Here is a 22998-nt window from a genome sequence, read left to right as displayed (position 1 = left end):
CGGTACCGACGGGCTTCCTGCAACCGTCTTCTGGAGGTACCGGGACGAGTACTAGCCCGAGCCCTGACCTCTGGTAATTTCTTGCCCTTGGACGTGCCGAGATCGGTCACGATTTTGTCCAGCTCGACCCCAAAGAGCCGCTTGCCTTTAAAAGGCAATCTAGCCAGGCGGGATTTAGAGGCGTGGTCAGCAGACCAATGTTTCAGCCAAAGCCACCGCCACGCAGAGACTGTCTGAGCCATGCCTTTAGCTGAGGCTCTCAAGACATCATACAGCAAGTCTGCCAAATAGGCTAAGCCCGATTCCAGGGCCGGCCAATCAGCCCTCAAGGAATGATCCGAGGGGGAAGCCCGCTGCACCATAGTCAGGCACGCCCTGGCCACATAGGAGCCGCAAACAGAGGCCTGCAAACTTAAAGCAGCTGCCTCAAAGGACGACCTTAAGGCCGCCTCCAATCTTCTGTCTTGGGCGTCCTTTAGGGCCGTGCCACCTTCCACCGGCAAAGCCGTTTTCTTAGTCACCGCAGTGATTAAAGAATCCACGGTAGGCCACAGATAGGCCTCACGTTCACTCACAGCCAAAGGATAGAGGCGGGACATAGCCCTAGCCACTTTAAGGCTCACTTCCGGGACATCCCATTGAGCCGAAATTAAGGTGTGCATGGCATCATGCACGTGGAAGGTTCTAGGCGGGCGCTTCGTCCCCAGCATAATAGCAGAGCCAACAGGGGCTGAGGGAGAGACGTCCTCCGGAGAGGAAATCTTCAAAGTGTCCATGACCTGTAACAACAGGTTGGGCAAATCCTCTGGGCTAAAAAGCCGCGCTGCAGAGGGGTCATCCTCTCCATCCGAGCGGGGATCTATCTCCTCCAAGGAATCCGCAAGGACCGTTGGGAGACCTCAGACACGCTGCCCTCATCTACATCGGAGGAGACAAAGTCCTCCAAGGCCTGGGAATCAACCCGAGGGCGTTACCTCTGGGAACCTCAACCTCTTTACCAGACGAGGGAGCAGGGGCAGCGTTTTGCATGAGGAAAGCCTGATGCAGCAGCAAAACAAACTCGGGGGAGAAACCCCCCAGACTGTGCACTTCCGCAGCCTGGGCAACAGCCCTAGACGCACCCTCAACCGGCGCTCACACGAGCGGGGGAGAGACATGCTGCGCATCCAAAATGGCGTCCGGCGCGACACTCCGCAAAGGAGCCGCGCGGGAAAAAACGGCGCTTAACTTTAGCCGCTTTTGTGCCGTCACCCAAATTAAGGGCGTTCATGGCATTAATGTCTCCAACCTCAAGGGCGGCCCACGAAGAAGCCGTCCGAGCCGCGTGGCCGGCCAAGATGGCGGAGGCGAGGAGCGGGGGATGGGCGTTTATGGCGGGAAAAACCGCCACGCCGGAGGAAGGACCGGGACATTCATCGGTCACTAAGCTGTCACCCATCAAGGGCGAATCAGGCTGTAAAACCCCCGCATCCCCTTTAGAAGCGCTCCAGCGATCCGGGGAGCGACCCTTTGCACCCTCGCCCTCCGACGCCATATGCCACGAGGAGAAGAATCGGGGAACCCCCTGCCCGCTATAAAAAGGTAAAATTACCTGCTTGCCGCTCCGAGCTGTAACGAACTGGTGTCCCAGTGAGTAGCTGCAATGAACGTTTAAATAACGTCGAAATAAACGCCTTTAAGGACGTTTAAAATTTTTTTTTTTTTAACGGAGCCAGCGGGAGGGGGGAGAAAAGGAGGGACCTGGCACCACCAGGTTTGCACTTGCTCAAAAGAGCCCTCAACCCCAGGCCTCAACAAAACCTAAGGATTAGGCTTGGAGGCCTAGCCAGAGCTGCTGCTGTGTGTGACCACCACCTGCTGAGATAGAGAACATACTGGGGAGTTTCCGGCAGCACATGACCACATATAGGGAGGCAAAAGTTTGCTCTCTATCTCCACCTGCTGGTAGATGGACACAACCCACCAGTCTATGGATTGATCAGCTTGATGATATGGAATACAGGAACGTAAGACCTTTGAAATAAGAATGATTGAATATTTTGACACCCAACGAACAGGACTTAATAAGGATCTGGGTTTTCTAACTCATTATAAAACATAAGCTGTATTTCTCTGTTTATTACCCTCCTCTCACCTACCAACACCCATTCTGTTAGAATATCAATGAAAAGCTTTGATGTCCCCATGCATACCCCCACCCTCCCACTCTGTCAGACAGTCAAAGTAATGCTTTGATGTTTCTCTCATATATACTATCTGCTACCTCATTTGCTTATTTCCGATCTGAGGAAGAAGGGCAACCTTCGAAAGCTAATCAAGAAATGTATTAAGTTATGTCCAATAAAAAAGATATCATCTTATTTTCTTTTCCATGTTTTATTTTGTTTGATTTCTATTGATAACCTTTAAGAGTGGACTAACACGGCTACCACACCTCTCTCCTTGGATAAAAAATTTCAATGTCTCACTGAGAAACTGGAAGTGATGGATGGGAGGATGGAATCGTTGAAAGGAGAGTTTGAGGCCTACTGCCAGAGAGTATCGGACCTGGAGGACCGCATGCAAGAAATGCATACAGAGAAGGTATCACTGCAATCAAAGGTGGAGGAGTTAGAAAACAAAATCGATGATATCGAGAACAGATTAAGAAGAGGAAATCTCAGATTAGTAGGACTGCCGGAGTCTATATTGGAGACAGAGCTACAGGGGTTTTTGGAAACATGGTTGGTCAAAACGCTGCAACTGACCTCATATGCAGGAGACCGTTGAGAATAGAGACAACGCATAGACTGGGCCCCAGAAGACAACAAGAAACTAGGCCCAGGCCGGTCATATTCAAAACGTTAAATTATGTGCACAAGACAGAAGTGCTACGAGCAATTACAGCCAAAGGACCATTGAAATATGAGAACAAGACTATTTTGTGCTGCCAGGACTTTTCCACGAGGGTCTCGCTATTTCGCTATTGCAGAGGGCATACTCACCAATCTGCTCAGACCTACATCAGTGGCATATACAATTTGCTCTCCTGTACCCGGCCCGTCTTAAACTATTTATAGATGGCAAGCCTAACTTTTTTGATACACCAGAGGCAGCGTGCATTTTTTTGAGCCAACAAACTTCTCCGACAAGATCTGTTACTGAGTGATGAGATCAACCTGCCTTAGCACGACATATCTATGGCAGATAAGCAGGAAGGCTAGCAATGTGAACTGAATCAACATAGCGTATTAGAAGGATGCTCGAGGACTTGTGCCCCTTTTGATTTCTCATCGGTCCTCGTCACATTTGAGGAGTTTTTTTTGTTTGTTGTTTTTTTTGGACATACAGGACCATTACCTCGCAATTTTGACTATTAAGCTACGATCCTGAAATTTAACTGGCAACAAACTGTGGTAAGGCAGTGTTGAACCTCAGAGAGGTGATTAGGCACAAACGGGACCTACCCAAACCAATCCCTTAGATGGGATTGCAGAGGGTGGACACCAATTCAGGAGGTGCAGCAGACAACATCGAAGATACAGGGACAGTTATATGAAAGAGGACTTGATCTTGGATCTAGCCACAAGGTATACGTGCAGTGAGAAGGCTGTTCTGATTTTAGGTTTGGGGCCCATTGGAACATAAAACGCCAAACTTGAGAACTTTGACTTTCAGTGATCGCGGAGTACCCTTAGGCCCTACTCAAGTGTACATTACAATGCAGCTGTTCTAAACTCCAGAGAGATGGTTTGGTGCAGATGAGACTTTACCACAAGTATTATTTCGTCAAGCTGATGAATATAGACACCCCACCTTGGGAGGTATGGTAGATCACGCCATGGAGGACTGGGCTTCTTGAATAACAGCAGCACTGGCATGGCAATATGCTCATAACAGCATTGATAGTGCACGTTTGGTTATAAGGGAGATACAAGGGTATATGTGGTATTCATGGGCTTATCGATGTGTATGGGCCCAGTGCCTATACATATACAGTGAAGAGGGGATTAACCCCCTTCTCCCCTTTTTTTTTTGTGGAGAGAGGGGTGAGAGGAAGATAATGCATTCAGTTAAATAATGTTTACATATTCTTGTGGACGTAGGTGGAGGGAAGAGAGGGGGAGGGGGAGCACTCTCACAGTGGCCTACAATAGCAGTGCATGCCAAGTAATGAAGGCATGACTGCGATCAGCCTCAATGGAAGGCTGGTAGGGTATGGGGAGAAGATGGAGGGGAAGGAGGGGGGGTAAAGGAGTTGGGGATGTTCTAACTGTTATTTTGTTTGGAACTGTTAGAGGATGGGAGGTTTGGAAGAAATTCTCGACTCTCTGCAATTTTCAATTTGGGTGGGAAAAAGGTATGGTGTAAAGATTGATGCCAGGTCCTTAGAGCTCCTGTTTATATTACAAAAAGTATTGGCGGGGGGCGGGGGGGACGGTAGGCTGGAACGCCACTCCCTTCTCAAATTTAGATCTTGGATTAGCTTATTTACTATAATGAGGTGGGTGTGGGATGCCAATTAAGTTCATTTTGTGGAATGTGAATGGGGTAACCTCCCCTATTAAGAGGCAAAAATTATTACAATGCTTAAATTGTCACAAAGCAGACGTGGCGTTTTTGCAGGAGACTCACCTTTCAGCTGCAGAGCATGCAAAATTTAAGAAGTGGTGGGTGGGACACGTCTTAGAAGCTCCTGCGGTAGGGCGTAAGGCTGGGGTATTGATTCTTTTCCGAAAGACATTAGACGTTCAAGTGCAAGGGTGTTGGAGAGCAGACTCTGGTAGATATATCTGGGCCAAGGTAACAATCAATAAACAACCAATGCTCTTATGTAATGTCTATGCTCCTAATGTATATGATAAAAAGTTTTTTTGATCGCTGATCCATGCCCCAGGACAACACCAGGATATTCCAATGATAATAGGCGTCGACTTTAATATAGGGAAATGACCCGACTTTGGATAGAAGCACGGGGCGGGGGGGGGGGGGGGAGGGAGAGCCGACATCTAAAGGGATTTCTCTTCTTTGTTCTGCACTGGAACTTATAGATATATGGCGGATTTTACACCCTGAGGAAAACGACTTCACCCATGTATCTAGGGCTCACTCCTCGCAATCTAGAATAGATTATTGGATGTTATCCAAATCACTGTTTGCTAAGGTTCGGGAGGCTGGGATAGGCCCCTATGGGGTTTCTGATCATGCTATGATCTGGTGGTCAATGGATAGGGGTCCCGATGGGGACAGAGTGTCAGTGTGGCGTTTTCCTGCACATTTCTATTGGGACACTGAATTCAAAGAATATTTAGCGCGTCAGTGGGGGGAGTATCAAGATATGAACGAAGCACATCGTGATGATCCGGTGCTGTTCTGGGAAGCAGCCAAGGCGGTACTTAGGAGTACAATAATAGCTTACACTAGCTACAAAAAAAAGGCTAGAGACAAAGAGATACTCCGTCTCGAACGTCAAGTGCAGGGGGCAAGGAGGAATTTTGGTCAATCTCCCAATACTCAAAAAAAGGAGCAGTTGATGGCACCACAGGCAGTTTTTAATACCTTGCTTCACGCATGTACGGTTAAATCCCTGCAATACTATAAATATAAACTCTTTGTGCACAGTAACAAACAAGGAAAGCTGTTGGCCAATTTAATTTGACAGAAGTTGGGTGCGCAAGTGATAATGCAGCTAGATAGAGGGGATGGAGTCAGAGTACACAAAGATAAACAAATTGTAGAAGTGTTTCGTTCTTACTATCAACAACGCTATGCTAAGCCCCAGGGGGAGGATTTAGAAAGCCAAATTTATTTGGAGGGGAGGTCCTTACCGGTGATAACAGCACACACTAAATCTAAACTAAATGCACCGATATCAGAAGAGGAGGTGAGTCGGACAATTCAGCAGGGGTCTCTTTATAAGGCTCCAGGCCCGGATGGATTTTGATTTGAGTTCTACAAAATTTTAAACCCCATAATTGTACCGACTATGCAGACGTTGTTTACTTCTTTTGTAGAGAAGGGGCAGATGTCTGAATTGTTGAATACCGCGCAGATGGTGGTGTTGTTAAAACCGGGGCAGAACCCAGAGTTGCCTTCGTCATACAGGCACATATCTTTATTAAATGTGGAAGCTAAGATTCCGGCAAAACTCTTGGCGAATAGAATGGAAGCTGTATTACCAACAGTAATAGATGAAAGCCAGGTGGGTTTTGTACAAGGCCGTACGATCGCTAAGAATATGCGCAAAGTGTTAGCATTAATGGAGTGTGTGGAACGGACGAGGGTCCCCTCTCTGCTCATAAGCTTCGAAGCAGAAAAGGCATTCGATAGAGTAAGCTGGGAATTCCTGTTTGCAATATTGGAAGCATATGGGTTTGATGGATTTTTTTCTTGCAGCGGTTCAGACATTGTACAGTGCACCTAGGGCAGCATTGTGGTTAAATGGGATAGCTTCCAATCCTTTTGAGATTCAGAGGGGAACTCGCCAAGGATGCCCTTTGTCACCACTCCTATTTGTTCTATTGTTAGATCCGCTAATTCGGGAAATCATAAGCAACCCAGATATACAGGGGGTCCGTAATGGTATACAAGAATTCAAAGTATCTGCTTTTGCAGATGATATATTGGTGCATTTGGTCAACCCAGAGGCCTCCCTGACTGCTCTTATGGATAGCTTTGCTGAATATGGGGACTTCAGTGGATTCAAATTATGCCAACGCACCCCGGGGTGAGGCATAAATGGAGAGGTAGTTTTCCCTAAAGTGGGTGTCCCGCTTCTTTACATATTTGGGTATCAAACTTCCTTACAAGACATTCCTGATACTTGATTTAAATGTTTCATCTCTCCTGGGCTTTTCTAACCGCCTTTACCACATTCTCTGGCAACGAATTCCAGAGTTTAATTAAACGTTGGGTGAAGAAAAATTTTCTCTGATTCATTTTAAATTTACTACATTGTAGCTTCATCGCATGCCCCCTAGTCCTAGTATTTTTGGAAAGCATAAACAGATGCTTCACATCTACCCGTTCAAATCCACTCATTATTTTATAGACCTCTATCATATCTCCTCTCAGCCGCCTTTTCTCCAAGCTAAAGAGCCCTAGCCGCTTTAGCCTCTCCTCATAGGGAAGTCGTCCCATCCCCTTTATCAATTTCGTCGCCCTTCTCTGCACCTTTTCTAATTCCACTATATCTTTTTTGAGATGCGGCGACCAGAATTGAACACAATATTCGAGGTACGGTCGCACCATGGAGCGAAACAAAGGCATTTAAACATCCTCATTTTTGTTTTCCATTCCTTTCCTAATAATACCTAACATTCTATTTGCTTTCTTAACCGCAGCAGAACACTGAGCAGAAGGTTTCAACGTATCATCAACGATGACACCTAGATCCCTTTCTTGGTCCGTGACTCCTAACGTTGAACATTGCAATAGGATAAATCAAGAAAAAGCAAGAAAACAGAGGCATAACCACACATTATTTAAACTACACACATAGATACAGAGTCCGACGGAGGCACAACCATCCCCCTGCAATCCCTCTGTCTGGAAAGGCTGTTCAAAATAAGCGAGTCTTTAAGCCTTACTTAAATTTATCCAAAGCCTTCTCCAGATGAAGAGATAATGGGAGCTGGGTCCAAAGTAGAGGTCCTACTGTGCTAAAGAACTCTATGCGGAGATGCATCAAACACACAGAAGCATTTAAAGGCATTATCAATTGATTAGATTGCGATAATCTTGACAGCCAGGTTCATAGAGGGTTATATAATGCACAAGATATGTTGGTATACCAGTAGCTCGAACCTTAAAAACCAGTAAAAGCTGTCACGTAACACCTGAGCACTAGCCCTAGAACCCACCTGGGGTTAATCCTGTGGCCACCTGGAGGGTCCTACCCAGCACTGCCCAGGCTCACCTACACGTGCGTCTACGCTGGCATACCCTCCACCCATTTGCTGGGTCCCACTTGTCTCTGGGCATGTTCTCCCACCTGCAAGCTATTTCCCCAGTGGTATCTAGGGACACTGGGAGGCGCAATACTGGGGCCCCACAGTTCTTAGAAAAATACTCACAGACCAACAACAAACTTCCAGAATTCTTAGTCAGTCCAGGACAACAGAACTAACAAACGAATAGGATCTTATTAGCAAAAAAAGTAGAACAATGAATGGTTCAAAGTTTCAAAACAGCAAACAGGAACAGGTAAAATAACAAGAATTTAATGTTAAATCTAACTAAACACTTTTCACTATCTAAGTAGTACCTGTGGAGGTAAGGAAAAGAACTGCTCACAGCAATTGAACAGGTTCTCAGTGGTCTCAGGGGGAGAGAGACCGAAGACAGACCCGATGGTAGGGAATTCTGCACTACGCAGTTGTACAGAATTCCCCCAAGAGTAAAGGTCCCATTACAAGACCAGGTTCTAGAAAGCAAAAAAGCTTCATGCTACAAAATCTCACCCGCAACTTTTCTGGATTTGCGTTTTCCATGTGATGCCTTTCCAACCTTTCCCTTGAACTGCTTTTTACTCTTAGCTTCCATGGTGCCAACACCCTGTAAAATAAGAGAGATCAAAATGAAAACTGCTAAATGAACTACCCTAAGGTATAGACTGCAGTACACACAGCAGCAGAATACTTTTCTAGACAGTGTAATCTCAGTAAACTTAAGTCAGTGTTCTACAATGCAAGGAACACAAGCGAATAGCAGCTCCAATCAAGCCCTCTCAAATATTCCACCGGACACTGCTTGGACCACCTGGCACTTTTTTCTGGGCCTGAATTTCCAGGTACTTTGTGCAAGAAAAGATGTAAAAGGCAGTGTGGGGCCTTAACCAGGATTGCCAGATGGTAAAAAAATTTCTAGCCCAAGTCTTGGCACACACAAAAAAACCATCATAAATAACTTACCTTCATGAGGAAATAAAAATTGTATATTGGCGCCTTGCTACGAGTAGGACAGTGGAACAGTGGTCTGACTTTAAGCAGAGTTTAATATGCATATTTTGTAGGTTTCTTCTTGGTAGAAGTGAAAAGGAAACTACACTGCTACATGTCATATGTCAAACCTGAACGTGAAGCACAACACTGGCGTCTGTTTTTGTGCCTTTAAATATAAGCTTTTCAATTTTTTTTGTTTTACTTTGAAGACATATTTAAATGCAGAAAATAGGTGCCAATGTGTGCTTTCACTTTTGGGCTTCCTCGGACTTGCGCACGTTTCTTACTACTGGTGCTTAGGGGCTTGGACAGGCTTCCTTCTGCGTCCAAACTGTATAAAACCAGCAGATTTCAGAGAAAGAATCATGAGAAATCCTCTTTTCAAATTCCCACAATGCCTGATCTGACATTATTTTTTTTTACAGAAGAAAGCGGCTTTGTTTTGTGCACTATTCTGCAAGCACTGGGAGGGAAAAGGAAATGAGCTCATTAAGATGCGTTGACATTTATTTTCTTTATTAGGCTTTATTAACCGCTTTTATGAAAAGATTCATCCAAGGTAGTCTACATCAGATACAGTTTAACATAAAATTTGCAATTCTGTTAACAACATAACAAAATGATCAAAATAAACATAAGTACAATAAGGGCCTCATTTACAAAGCCACACTAGCGATTCTTGGTGCGGCAAACATTCAATTCCTATGGGCTTCCTCTCATTTGCTGTGCGGGAATCGCTAGTGTGGCTATGTAAAAGAAGCCCTAAATGAGGTAAACTTGAAAACAGCAAACTGAAAACTAATAATAGGGCTACCATGAAATGGGATCCAAAATATACACATTTAACAGCACTGAAATTCAAATAACAGAGATATAATACAATGTCAGGATAATACTAATGAAATATCTAACAAGCACACATTTGAATATTCAAATAACATAGCTATGAAACTAATGCTTTTTTACAATACAGCTTACCAAATAGCTGAAGGACCAAGTGCAGATATATAGACGGGGATAAGATGCATGGTATAGAGTCAGTTGGGATAAATAGATGTGTGGCTTAAAGGCAAGTTTTTTGTACAGTTAAACAAGACATAAGTAACTGATCTAAGCTAGTCCAAGTGCAGAATGAGTGCATAGTCAGTCACCCTTTGTATTAAAGGCTTGGGAGAAGAGCCAAGCTTTCACCTACTTCCTGAAATAGAGGTATACGTAGCCCTTCTGGGAGTAAATTCCACAGTCTGGGGGCTACTCCTGAGAAAGCTCACTGGCAGCTATCACAATTTCTTTTTATGAGGGGACAGATAGTGATGATCTTTGAGAGGACCTTAGCAGTCTGAAAGGTGTGGGGTTTTTTTTGTTACATTTGTACCCCACGCTTTCCCACTCATGACAGGCTCAATGCGGCTTACATATTGTATACAGGTACTTATTTGTACCTGGGGCAATGGAAGGTTAAGTGACTTGCCCAGAGTCACAAGGAGCTGCCTGTGTCTGAAGTGGGAGTCGAACTCAGTTCCTCAGGACCAAAGTCCACCACCCTAACCACTAGGCCACTCCTCCACTCCTTAAGTGGAGGACTAACTTATTCTTTAAGTACTATGGAGCATTAGCATGCTATTTGCGCTGATCTTTGGTCTCAGAATTATGTGCTCATTAATGTGGACAATAGTTTAGCACTAATGGCGTATAGCACCCGCATTTGCATCTGAGCATCAGAGTATGAGTGCCCAAGCAGAAGTGCAATAAACGATATAATTAGCAAACACCATTTGTGAGAGGATTTTTTTTGGATCCACTGTTCATTCACTTGCCCTCAAGATTATGTCATCATCTAGCTTACTGTCTCTTGACAATGCAGTAAGAAACTAACTATAAAAGGTAATAGGGTAGTCACCGGAAGATAAGGAACAATCTGGATTGAATAAGATAAATGGGTGTAGGTGACCACAGGATGCAAGTGGGTTAATTCTGACTAATGAATACATTGTTTTTGTACTGTATAAAAATGCTTGCAAGACCATAAGAAAGGCCGTCCGGGCTGTGGATGTATTGTGAACATTGCTCGGGCTCGTTTGTGGCTACAAATAAACTGAGATTTGCCTATGATAGGAATTGTATGAATGTGTTCAGGAATTCCCAGGTTTCCACAAATATACTGATAAAACATCACTACTCCTAGCTTCCATTTCACAGATGGCTTTAGGTAGAGAAAAGTCATGCACATGCCAAACTCAATGTTTTGAGCCAGAAGCTAAAGCAAAGCAACATCCCACCTTTAAACCGTTGAGCTACAACCAGGGCATCCTGCTAAATACTAAGTACAAAGGGCCAAGCTGCTTTTCCAAGCACATTTCTTCTCTTAACTCTCTTTCCATGGTACCCTTGTCCATCTGGCAGTTCTTATCTTCCCACATCCCTTGTCCAGCATAATCCCTCTATGCCCCTATTCCCGCTTCCCCTCCTATGTCTAGCATCACCCCCCCGCCCCCCTCCCCAAAGTCCCAATACTCCACCACCTGTCTAGCATCACCCCCACCCAGTGGAGGTGGTGGATAGGCGTACAATATCTGAATTCAATAAAGCATATGACAAGCAGAGCATCTCTGAAGAAAAAGAAGGGGTTGTGACAAGTCCACTATATCATGCGGAAAGATAACAAGTAACACGAATTCGGCTGCCCTCACACTCTCACAGGCCGAGCACCCCTCCACACACGCATTCAGGGACCGGTCTCCCCTCCTCGTGCAATCTCTCCCTGTCCGTGATCCGGACTTTCTCCCCCCACCAGGGGTCAAACACATACCTGAGGTCGACCCCCAACAACTCCGCGCCTTTCTTTTTCCGGTATCACGTCCCCTAAGATACAACTTCTCTCCTTCGAAGATCCCACTGAACTCCACACACCACCTGGCCGGAGAAACAGGAAGTTGCGTTGAGGAAAGCGCGACGCCGGAAACGGGTTTGCGGAAATCAAGGAGATGAAAAAAGCAGGAGGCGGGATGACGTCAGAATGTTGACGCCAATTTGGTTAATCGCTGTTTCCCATTCTCCGCGCGCAGCCGTCATCTAGTACACTCAAACAAACAACCAAACCTATGAGCTGCTGCTTCCTCGTCGTCGTTATTTATTTATTTGTAGAATTTGTATCCCACATTTTCCCACCTATTTGCAGGCTCAATGTGGCTTACATAGTACCGTAATGGCGTTCGCCACCATATTTTGTCCTCTGAAAAAGAGGACACGTGCCACGCCACTGCCACGCCCACACCACGCCCTCTGCCCCGCCCACACCATGTCCCTTTGGATCCTCACCCCGCCCTTTCTCGCTCCCACCCCGCCCCGTCACATATTCCCCTCCCCTGCCCCCCCATCTCCCTTGTCACATATTCCCCTCCCCTCCCCTTACTATCTACTGCCCTGGTGGTCTAGTGACCTCTTCGGGCAGGAAAGTTTTCCCCCTCTTTCCTGCCCGGAACACTGCCTTGCCCTGCATCCTTCTCTTGATCTTGGCTCGGGATTCAAAATGGCCGCCGAGAGTTGAAGTCTCGCTAGGGTTACCATTTCTTGTCCTCATAAAAAGAAGACACTTGCCCCGCCCCTTTCACGTCCCCTGTCCCGCCCCTTCCATTCCCCTGCCCCGCCCCTTTCATGCCCTCACCCCGCCCATGATGCATATTCCCCTCCTCCCCGAAGCACCTTGCCTCCCCCCTGTCATCTCCACTCCCCCCTGTCACCTCCCCTCCCCTTACTCTACTATCCCTGGTGGTCTAGAGGTACCTCTTCGGGGCAGGAAAGAGCCCCCTCTTTCCTGCCCGGAGCGCTGCTGCCAGCTGCCCTGCATCCTGTGGTGAGTCCAGCTCTCGGCGTTTCAAAATGGCCGCCGAGAGTTAAAGTCTCGCGAGGCTGCTTCAACTCTCAGCGGCCATTTTGAAACGCCGAGAGCCGGGCTCACAGTATGCAGGCAGCTAGCAGCAGCGCTCCGGGCAGGAAAGAGGGGGCTCTTTCCTGCCCCGAAGACGAAGAGTACCTCTAGACCACCAGAGATAGTAGAGTAAGGGGAGGGGAGTCCCGTGCCCGCCCCCGCCAGCCAGCCAGCCAGCCGCTTGTCCAGAAATCCGGACAAACGGGCAGGCTGGCCAAATTCGTCTGGACGCCAGGACATGTCCTCAAAAAGAGGACATGTCCGAGTAAATCCGGACGTATGGTAACCCTAAGTCTCGCAAGGCTGCTTCAACTCTCGGCGGCCATTTTGAATCCCGAGCCGAGACTGAGAAGGATGCAGGGCAAGGACAGGCAGCGCTCTGGGCAGGAAACATGGGGCTCTTTCCTGCCCCAAAGAGGTCACTAGATCACCAGGGCAGATAGTAAGTAAGAGGAAGGGAGACCCACGGCGCCGCTCGCCTGCCCATCCGCCCGTTTGTCCAGAAATCCGGACAAACAGGCGGGCGGGAAAAACCCGCTGGACGCCCCAGACATGTCCTCGGGGAAATCCGGACATATGGTAACCCTAGGTATGAACAAATACAAGGTGTTATTATGGTAGAATAGGGTTATGAATGGTAGGTATATGGGGGATTTAAGGAGGAAGCGGGAAGTTGGGATATGTCCATAACAATCTTTGGTTTTGTTGTGTTGCGGGTAGTCTTTTAATGTTGGGTCCGTGGGGTATGCCTTCCTGAATAGTTGTGTTTTAGTTCTTTCCGGAAATGTTGGTGGTCGTACATTGTTTTTACTATTTTTGGCAATGCGTTCCATAGTTGTGCGCTTAAGTAAGAGAAATTGGATGCATACGTTGATTTGTACTTGAGACCTTTATTGCTTGGGTAGTGAAGATTTAAGTATGTTCATGCTGATCTCATTGCGTTTCTGGTTGGCAGGTCTATGAGGTCTGTCATGTATCCCGGGGCTTTGCCGTAGATGATTTTGTGAACCAGGGTGCATATTTTGAAAGCAATATGTTCTTTGATTGGGAACCAGTGCAGTTTTTCTTGGAGCGGTTTAGCGCTTTCATAACGTGTTTTTCCAAATATTAGCCTGGCTGCTGTGTTCTCTTCTGAGCGGTCTGGAGTTTCTTTATAATTAGCAGGGGCGTAGTCAGAGAGCCAATTTTGGGTGGGCCTGAGTCCAAGGTGGGTGGGCATGGAATTCATGCCCCCTGTCCCTAGCCCCCCTCTGTTCTGTTCTGCTTTGCTCCGCTCTCTGCTCTTTGTCCCTCCCTTCACCTGCAAGCCCAAAATATAAATACCTAAGCAGGACGGGATCTACAAACTCTGCCAGCTGAAAATTTCTTCCTGCTCAGGCAGTCAGCGCTCTTCCAAACAGCAGCCAGCAGCACTGGTTGCCTGAGGAGGAGGAAATCTTCAGCTGGCGGGGTTTGAGGATCTCTGCCAGCCATAGCAAGAGTGCCACAATTTGGGTGTGCCTGAGTCCAAATAGGATGAGCCCTGGCCCACCCAGGCCCACCCACGGCTACGTCACTGCCGCATAGATTCCATTGCAGTAGTCAGCATGGCTTAGTACCAATGATTGGATCGTTGCGGAATGTTTCCCTCGGAAAGAATGGTTTTACACGTTTTAGTTTCCACATTGAATGAAACATTTTCTTTATGGTAGACTTTGCTTGATTCTCTAGTGAGAGGTTCCGGTCGATTGTTACTCCGAGAATTTTCAGGCTGTCTGCGATGGGAAGGGTGTAGCCTGGAGTGTTTATGTTTGTGGGTTTATATGTGTTGTATTGGGATGAGATGATGAGGCAGTGTGTTTTTTCTGTGTTAAGTTTTAATTGGAATGCGTTTGTCCATGAGTCCATGATGTTAAAACCAAGCTTGATTTCATTGGTGATTTCTGTTAGGTCATGTTTGAAGAGGATATATATTGTGATGTCATCAGCATATATGAATGGGTTAAGGCCTTGAGTGGATAAGGACTTGGCTAGTGGGGTCATCATGAGGTTGAAAAGGATCGGTGATAATGGTGATCCTTGCGGTACTCCGCAGTCTGGTTTCCAAGGTGGTGACAGCTTTCACTTGATATGTTCTTGTGGTTAAGAAACTCTTGATCCATTTGAGTGTAGTTCCGCTAAATCCGAAGTAATCTAGGAGTCTTAGTAATATATTGTGATTGACCATGTCGAACACGCTGGACATGTCAAATTCTAGGAGAAGTATACTTTTCCCTTTTGCTATTTCATGCTTGAATTTAGTTAGGAGAGTAAGTAACACTGTTTCGGTGCTGTTTAGGGGGCGGTATAGTTTTTTCGTGTCTTTGTAATCCGGCCCTATTTTAGTTTTGTAGTATAATCTTCTGGTCCGTCTTATTGCATATTTGTAATTCCTTTGTGATTGTTTCCATGCGTTGAGTGTAAGTTCATCTTTTATTTTTTTCCATGCGCGTTCCAATTTTCTGGATTGTGTTTTTACATTTTTTAATTCTTTGTTGAACCACGGTATCGAGTTGTGTCTGCGAGGCCACAAAATCATGAGTTCATTATAGTAAGCAAGAAACAGCCATAACAATTGAGAAACTTAGACTAGAAGAAGAAGGAAAGAAAGAATCTGCTGCCACTGTTGCCACCTCTGAAATGCAGAAAGGCAGAGTTAGACATTGCCTTGGAGGTGCTCCAGCAGGAGAAAGGAGTGGCTGCCATTGAGGCCCAAGCTAAGGTACTTAAAGAAGCCACAAGGCAGGATGGCGAGGAGAGCTAGCTTAGCCACATTGCCTTTGAAGATCGTGAGAAGCAAACTGCAGTCTCTGTGAAGGCTCGTACCTTAGCTCATGAAAGCAAACAGTCATGGTCTGACTCAGAAGAGTCATCAGGATTTAGAGAAAGTGAGTCCCTCCACACCAGCGTCTAGCATGCCTGAAAGAAGCAAGCTAAGGCAAAGCACGTCACGGAGGCAAACCATCACCACAGTGATCCACACACATGCACTCTTTCTCTATCCAGGAAGCATACCAAGGGAAATGTTTCCTTTCAAACACAGACTCTGGTACCACACATGAACTGGTCTCAATAAAAGTGGAGCAGCTGCGCCCAGGGAGGCATCTGAAAATACCCTGTGATTAAGCAAGAGGCACTCGACCAACACAACTCCACACCTGATTCTAGACCAATTGCAGTGAATAGTCAGCCACAGGTACCTACTACCATCATGCTAGAGAGAAGATCTAGCAACATATATGGCTTGCAAAAAGATGGTGAACATGAGCCTTACCCAGTTCAATGACTGCCCTGAAAAGTATAGAGGGTGGAAATCTGACTGTAAGGATGCCATAGCAATTATGAAGCCACACCCAAAGCAAGGAAATGAACCTGATAATAAAATGGCTGGGAAATGAGGTCAGCAGATTGTGTAAAAAGATTAAGGATGCATATTTCTTTGACCTCACCTAAAGCAATGTGGGAAAGAGCTGACCAGCACTATGGCAGTCCAGAAGCTATCCAAAAGGCACCGATGAAGAGAATAAGGAGTTTCCCAAAGGTTACAAGTAGAGAATAATGACCACTTACAAGAATTAGGAGATCTCTTCCAGGGACTAGAAGCAATTAAATCTGATCTGAACCTTCCAGGCCTGTGCTACTTAGATACAGCTTCAGGCATAAATTAGATTTTAACAAAGCTGCTGTACAACATAAAAAAGAATGGACATTTTAGGCACTAAGTATAAACAGGACAACCAGGAGACATTTCCTTCCTTCACAGTTTTTGTGAAGTTTGTCCGAGATTGGCAAAGAGGAGAAATGATCCCAGCTTCATGTTTGATGTATCTGAAGCAGGCAAGACAGGCTACTTCCAGAATGAAAGTCTGGTCAAGAAGTACAGCAAAACCAGGAAGCCTATAGCTGTATACATGACAGATATGTCACAAACAGCAACCCCACCATCTGATTGTCCTCCTACTACAGAGAAAGTAGAGGATCCAGTCCGACAGTGTCCTATACATAAGAAACTTCATCCTCTCAAGAAATGTCAAGGGTTTAGAGAGAAATCCTTGAGACCAGGGCCGGTCCTAGGGTCTCTGGTGCCCCCCTGCAGATTATCAGTTGGCACCCCCCCCCCCCCCCCATCTAGCATCTCCTTTTTCTCTTCTCTCCAATCCACCTCTGCACCCCTGCGCCTCCCCCCCCCCTAAAAAGATTGCAGAGCTGGCTATAGCCAGGAAGAGAGCCTTGGGGGGGGGGGGGGGGGGGCAATGCATTACTCTCTCTAGAAAATAAAATTAAGTGCTCCCAGGTTCCAATCTAATTCATGTTTAATGTGGGATAAAATGCCATAAATAAGGGATGGGAGGGGAGGCCAATGAACACACATGAATACAGGATTCTCTTACAGATTACTTTCTCTCATGGACCATCTGAAAGCTACCCAGAAAAGCCTTAGAAAATAATGGTCAACAGCAGGTTTACATGCGTCACAAGTCTAAACTGGGCTTAAAAGCACTCTGGGAAGCTTCACGGGTAGAGGCAGAAAGCCAGTTCTGCTGGTTGTTCCCACCCTGCTCCCTAACTGCAAGGAGGAAGAGAAAGGACTTCTGACAGCATTTGAAGTTGCCTGCTGAAATATTAACTCCATAGAAAACTGGAGCTGTGCAGGCTCCGCCATTAGCTTTCAAACCCCCCCCCCCCCCCCCCATTTCTCTATCAGAGATAAAGAGCCAATCATATTTTACATATATATTTATGGTGCAAAGTAGCAACAAAAAGGTTTCTGATCCCAATACAGGGCTGCTGACCAGGTCTTTTTCCACGCTTACAATATAGGCCATGGCTCAGTACTCTCCAGCTTCATTTTTGGCTTGGTACTAAACTTCCACAGATCACACTTGCCCATCTGATACCTACCTGCTCCAAGACAAGCCAAATGAATCAGCCAACACAATGAACTGCCACAGCTTACCTGCAGCATGTCACTTCCCTTCCCTTCCCCCAGCATACTGGAAACAAGTGGATGAAAAGGTGTAAGCTCTCTATTGAAGTCAACTGAGCTGTTTTTCTTGAGCTCCTTCTACTGTCAGGGATGATAAGAAGTGTACACTTTTCCAGCTTCATGACCTACTACTACTACTTATCACTTCTATACAGTTATCCCTCCTCTTTTATATGAGGCCTCACTTGCTCACCAACAACTTATACAGGGCCTTGTCACACTGTTTTACATCACTACACTGAAATCTTTGACTATAACCACACTTAAGTCTCTCTTCTATTATGTACACACCATCTACCCCTTTTGCCACCTCTATTCTTGTGAATGTTAGAGTCCTTTACAAACAAACCTCTATCGCAAAGATATTTAATGAAACCAGCACCTGTCCCTATAGCCTCTGTTCAACTATCTTTGTGAACAATATTCCAAAAAAAGTTGAGAAAGTACAATGAAGGCTTCCATAACAGGTCAGAAATCTGATCTGGAAGATGATTTGTGACTGTCCTAATATATCTTGTTCATTTAGCTGCAGACAGAGACAGATGGTTATTTATTCTTGCTTTTAAAACGAGACCACATCTGAAAATCACACGGAAATCCACACGTTGATTTCATGTTTTTCACCCCACTAAGAACCACAGCTACTATCATTAACGTGCATTCAACATCTCGCTTATTTGCTAAAAACTCTCATGCTAGTACATGTTGTTGCACTAAATATCACTAAAGGGTAACCGTGCCTTGATTCTCACCTTCTAAGAGGATGTGGATCATCCCCTTCGGAGCCCAAGCGCGCGGCATATCGTTTCAGAGACCATTCGAAGCTCACACGCCTAAGAGAAGAGTCAAAAAGCCACTGTTCTCATTCTCGATCTACACTCTTGCTCCAAACAAATAAAGCCGATGATGTTCTCCCTGAGTCCAAACAGCCGTCTTCACCTTCAGCCATATTCCTGCCAAACTTGCCAAAGAGAAATTAAACAATTGGCAAACCACTTAAAGTAGTGCGACATGAGGTACAAGTCTCACTTTGGAGAGGCTGAGGCCTTTACCGTTTTTTTAACGGCGTCACGTGCGGGGTGGGGAATATAGGTAAAGAAACAGAATCTTGAAGTACGCATGAGGTAAAACTGCGAAGACTCAGAGTTTGATGCCGCTGCGGCCCTTTACCGTTCTACAGGCTTCCTTTCCCGCCTTTCCTGTTAGCTGGTCCGTAGTTCTCCCTTTAAATTGTAGCTTTTTGATACTTTTAGGAGCCTTTTTGAGCAAAGATCCACTGGGCGGGCCAGCAGCACATTCGGCGCCCTTGAAGGCAGGCACCCCCCTGTGCTGCTTACCCCGCTTACCGGGTTGGGCCGGCCCTGCTTGAGACAACGTAAAGAACTGTTGAAAAGGCAGAAAATTTGTTAGAAATGTTGCTTTTCATCCAAGCATATGGCTAAAGACTGTAAAGCAGCCACCAAGTGTATGGAGTGTGATAATGACCAGCATGTCAGTGCCTTACATCCTGACAAGAGTAAGCCTACTTCTCCAAGAACCCCAGCCTCAGAGTCAAGCCATGGCAGGGAGAAGGAGGCAGAGCAAGCGTCACTGTTGAATGTTACTCCAAACTATAAACAAAGAGGCTGCAGTGGAAGATCATGCACCAAGATATGTTTATGTTTATATTTGTCACACTTGATATACTACCTTTCTATAAATACAATCAAAGTGGTTTACATATACTACTTTTTTGCAGGTACTTTTCTGTCCCAAATAGGCTCACAATCTAAGATGTAGCTAAAGTATATCTAAAAATGTGTAGCTAAAGTATATCCACAAAAGCAACCAGAAAAGGCAGTAAAGATCTATGTCATCATAGATGAGCAGAGTAATCATTTCCTGGCATAGACAGAATGCTTTGACTCATTTGACATCCAGGGAGTTTGCTATCTCTACAACCTCAAGACCTGTACAGGGATGACAAGTGGATACATAATAGAAGCAATAGATGGCAGCAATAAGACACATCTACTGACTCTCATTGAGAGTAATCAGATGTCTGAAAGAGAGAAAATTCCTACACCAGAGGTTGTGCAACACCACTCTCACTTGCAACCTGTAGCAGAGTATCTGCAGCTTTTGGACCCAAATGCAGAGATCTTATTCTTATTGGGAAGAAACATACCAATATTGATCAGAGTTCATGAGTTATGTGTAGGTCCACCTGAAGCTCCATATGCCTACCGACTTGCCTTGGGATGGGTGATAGTAGGTGACATCTGCTTTAACAAATTGAAGAGACCAAGTGTAGAAGTATACAAAACATGCACCTGGGGAATTCAGTGTTCCAAGTCACCAAGGATGATGACATACCAACTCTTTCAGCAGAAGACAGAGAGTTCTTGAGAATCATGGATAGGGAATTCTCCAAAGATGAGTCAAACATTTGGGTAGCCTTCTACCATTTCAGATGCCCAGATCATGGCCCTTAATGACACAGAGAAAGCTCTCTTGAATCACTTCATAGCAGAAGATTCTAAGAAGGAAACCAGAGACAAAAGAGCACTTTATGACATTCATTCAAAACATGCTGGATAATGGCCATGTACAAAACAGCTCCACCATTAAAAGACAATGAAGAGTGTTGATAGGCGTGTATCATCCACAAAAACCAGGCCAGATGAGGATTGTGTTCGATTCCAGTCTCAGTTTCAAGGAATCTCAATCAATGATGTGCTGCTTTCTGGGCCTGACATGATCAACAGCTTATTAGGAGTCTTGATTCACTTCAGAAAGGAACCCATTGCCATAACAGTGGATATCCAGCAAATGTTCTAATGCTTTGTCGTACACCCAGACTACAGAAACTAGAGATTCCTGTGGAACCGCAACAACGACAACAACCAGATATTGTGGAACACAGAATGAAAGCTCATATCTTTGGTAACTGTACATCACCTGCAGTAGCAACCTACGGGCTTAGGAGGACAACCCAAGAAGAAGAAAGAGAATATGGCATGGATGACAGATGCTTCATCGAAATAGATTTTTATGTTGACAATGGTTTGAAGTCCTTACCCACTGTAGGAGAAACCATTCACTTGTTAAGGAGAACACAAGCAATTCTGGCAGAGGCCAATCGAAGACTTCATAAATTCACCTCCAACGGAAGCATTGAGAGCATTTCATGCAGAGAATCATGCCAAAGATTTAAAGGATTTAGATCTAAGAGTGCACACCCCTAAAAAGAGGCGTTTTTACCTTTCAAGTCTCCACCCAAGAGATGCCGTATACATTCAGAGGTGTCTTGTCCACAGTCAATAGCCTGTATGATCCACTGGGATTTGTGTCTCCACTCACCATTCAAGGGAAATCCCTACTGAGGGAGCTTTCCCAAAGTGCTGATGTGTGGGAGGTCCCACTACCACCAGAAATGCAACAAGAATGAGAGAAATGGAAAGAGTTTCGAAAGACTCATGAACAACTTCATATCCCAAGAACTTAAATCTCTAAAGCACTCAGTACTGTCTGTCACAAAGAGATATGCATGTTCTCAGATGCTTCTGAAAAAGCCATACCTGCAGTGGCCTACTTGAAAGATGCACCACAATCCAATCATATCATTCCATGCTTACAATTGTTTGGAGCAGTGCTGGCAGTAGAGATAGCAGAGATGATATTAAGTGAAATTGACATTCCAACAACAGTCAATTTTTACACCAACAGTAAAGTTGTCCTGGGCTACATCTACAACCAAACTAGGAGATATTGCATATACATCAGCAACAGAGTTGAGCATATATGGAAGTCAACATGACCAGAACAATGGCATTACATGCCAACTAACCAAAATCCAGAAGACTGTGCCAACAGAACTGTGCCAGTGTCCCATCTAATGGAAACCACGTGGTTATCAGGACCAGAATTTCTTCTAAAACCTGACTACACATCTCCAGCTTTGGAGAACTCCTTTGAGCTAATCGACTCTGACTCTGATGTAGAGATCCATCCAGAGATGACCGTTCATGTCACAAACAATATGTCTTCAGTTTATAAACCAGTTGATGAAACATCAGACACCTAAAATCAAAGTGCCAACAGAGATGCAGAACTGCAGATCATCAATGACCACTTGGCACCACCCAGGAACTTCAACATCAGACTCCCATGGAAGACAGCAAACTTCTTCAGCACAGCTATCACTGAGCCAGTGATTCACATACAGCATGAAGAGACAAGAACTCTGTGGACCACTGTCCACTCCAGAGACTTGGAGACTTTTTCTCTTTTTTATGTGTTTCTTTGTTTATGTAGTCTGTCTCTCAATTCAGTTCCTGCGAGACTGCAAGAGAGAAGTCACCTGAATGACAGAGAACTTGAGACAAACAAGGAGTTGTCAACCTTCAAGATCCAGCTTTACTAATGGACTTTGCATGCTCGTAATAGTTTATATTTTAAGGAATTAAATAGTGGTATTTACCGATACCAAGCGGGGAGTGTCTGCCCCCATTTGCATGGAGGCAGGCTGCTGTTTGTGTATATATTATACATTGTTTATACCAGCTTACATTATCTGTAACTAGATGGCACTGTGCCCTTGAACTACAAATCCCTGTAATCCTGTAGTTCCCTGTAATAGGCTCTTTCAGAATACATGTCCAGTTCCCTGTGTCTTTTGAGAAACTCTCTCTATTGGCTTGCCTTGTTCTCTAAACTTGCTGGGCAAGTCCCCCCCCCCCCCCCCCCTTCTCTCTCCATCTGGTCTGGAGAGTTAGTCTGCAGCATACCTCCTCTGTGAACTGAAATTGCCTATGCTGTATTCTGCTGTATGACCCCCTTCAAGCTTCTGTGATGCTATCAGGATTTTATTAGTGTAAAAGAATTACTCTCAGCATGTTGTTGAATTACTCCCAGCTTCTCTCTTGCATGGAGATAGAGCAAGTGGAGAATAGACTCCCAGTTTTCAAGTCAAAAACTCTTGTCCAGCACATCTGAACTGTAAGTCATTTTTCCTTTTTTTGATTACTGCATTAAAGATGATTTTGGTTCAAGAGTTCTGAGTCTTCTCATAGTGATGTTCTATACTCTGGTTTAAACTGCATGCCAATCACACTCAGTGAAAGGGCAAAACATATATTGTATTATATAAGTGTCCAGAAATA

General features: G+C 45.3%; 1 protein-coding gene across 1 annotated transcript in view; it reads right to left on the bottom strand.

Annotated features, from left to right (window-relative positions):
• Nucleotides 1-11851, bottom strand: part of PUM3 (pumilio RNA binding family member 3) — a 170737-nt gene extending 158886 nt beyond the window's left edge. Inside the window, exons 1-2 of the mRNA XM_030193819.1 lie at nt 11731-11851; nt 8442-8535 (exon numbers count right to left, since the gene is read on the bottom strand). Coding sequence (XP_030049679.1) covers nt 8442-8523 — 82 coding nt within the window. The 5' untranslated portion in view covers nt 8524-8535; nt 11731-11851. The remainder of the gene's footprint in view (nt 1-8441; nt 8536-11730) is intronic.
• Between the last annotated feature and the right edge of the window lie 11147 nt (nt 11852-22998).

Source organism: Microcaecilia unicolor, chromosome 2, assembly GCF_901765095.1.
Source record: "Microcaecilia unicolor chromosome 2, aMicUni1.1, whole genome shotgun sequence".
NCBI lineage: Eukaryota > Metazoa > Chordata > Amphibia > Gymnophiona > Siphonopidae > Microcaecilia > Microcaecilia unicolor.
This window is presented reverse-complemented; position numbering and strand designations above follow the sequence as displayed.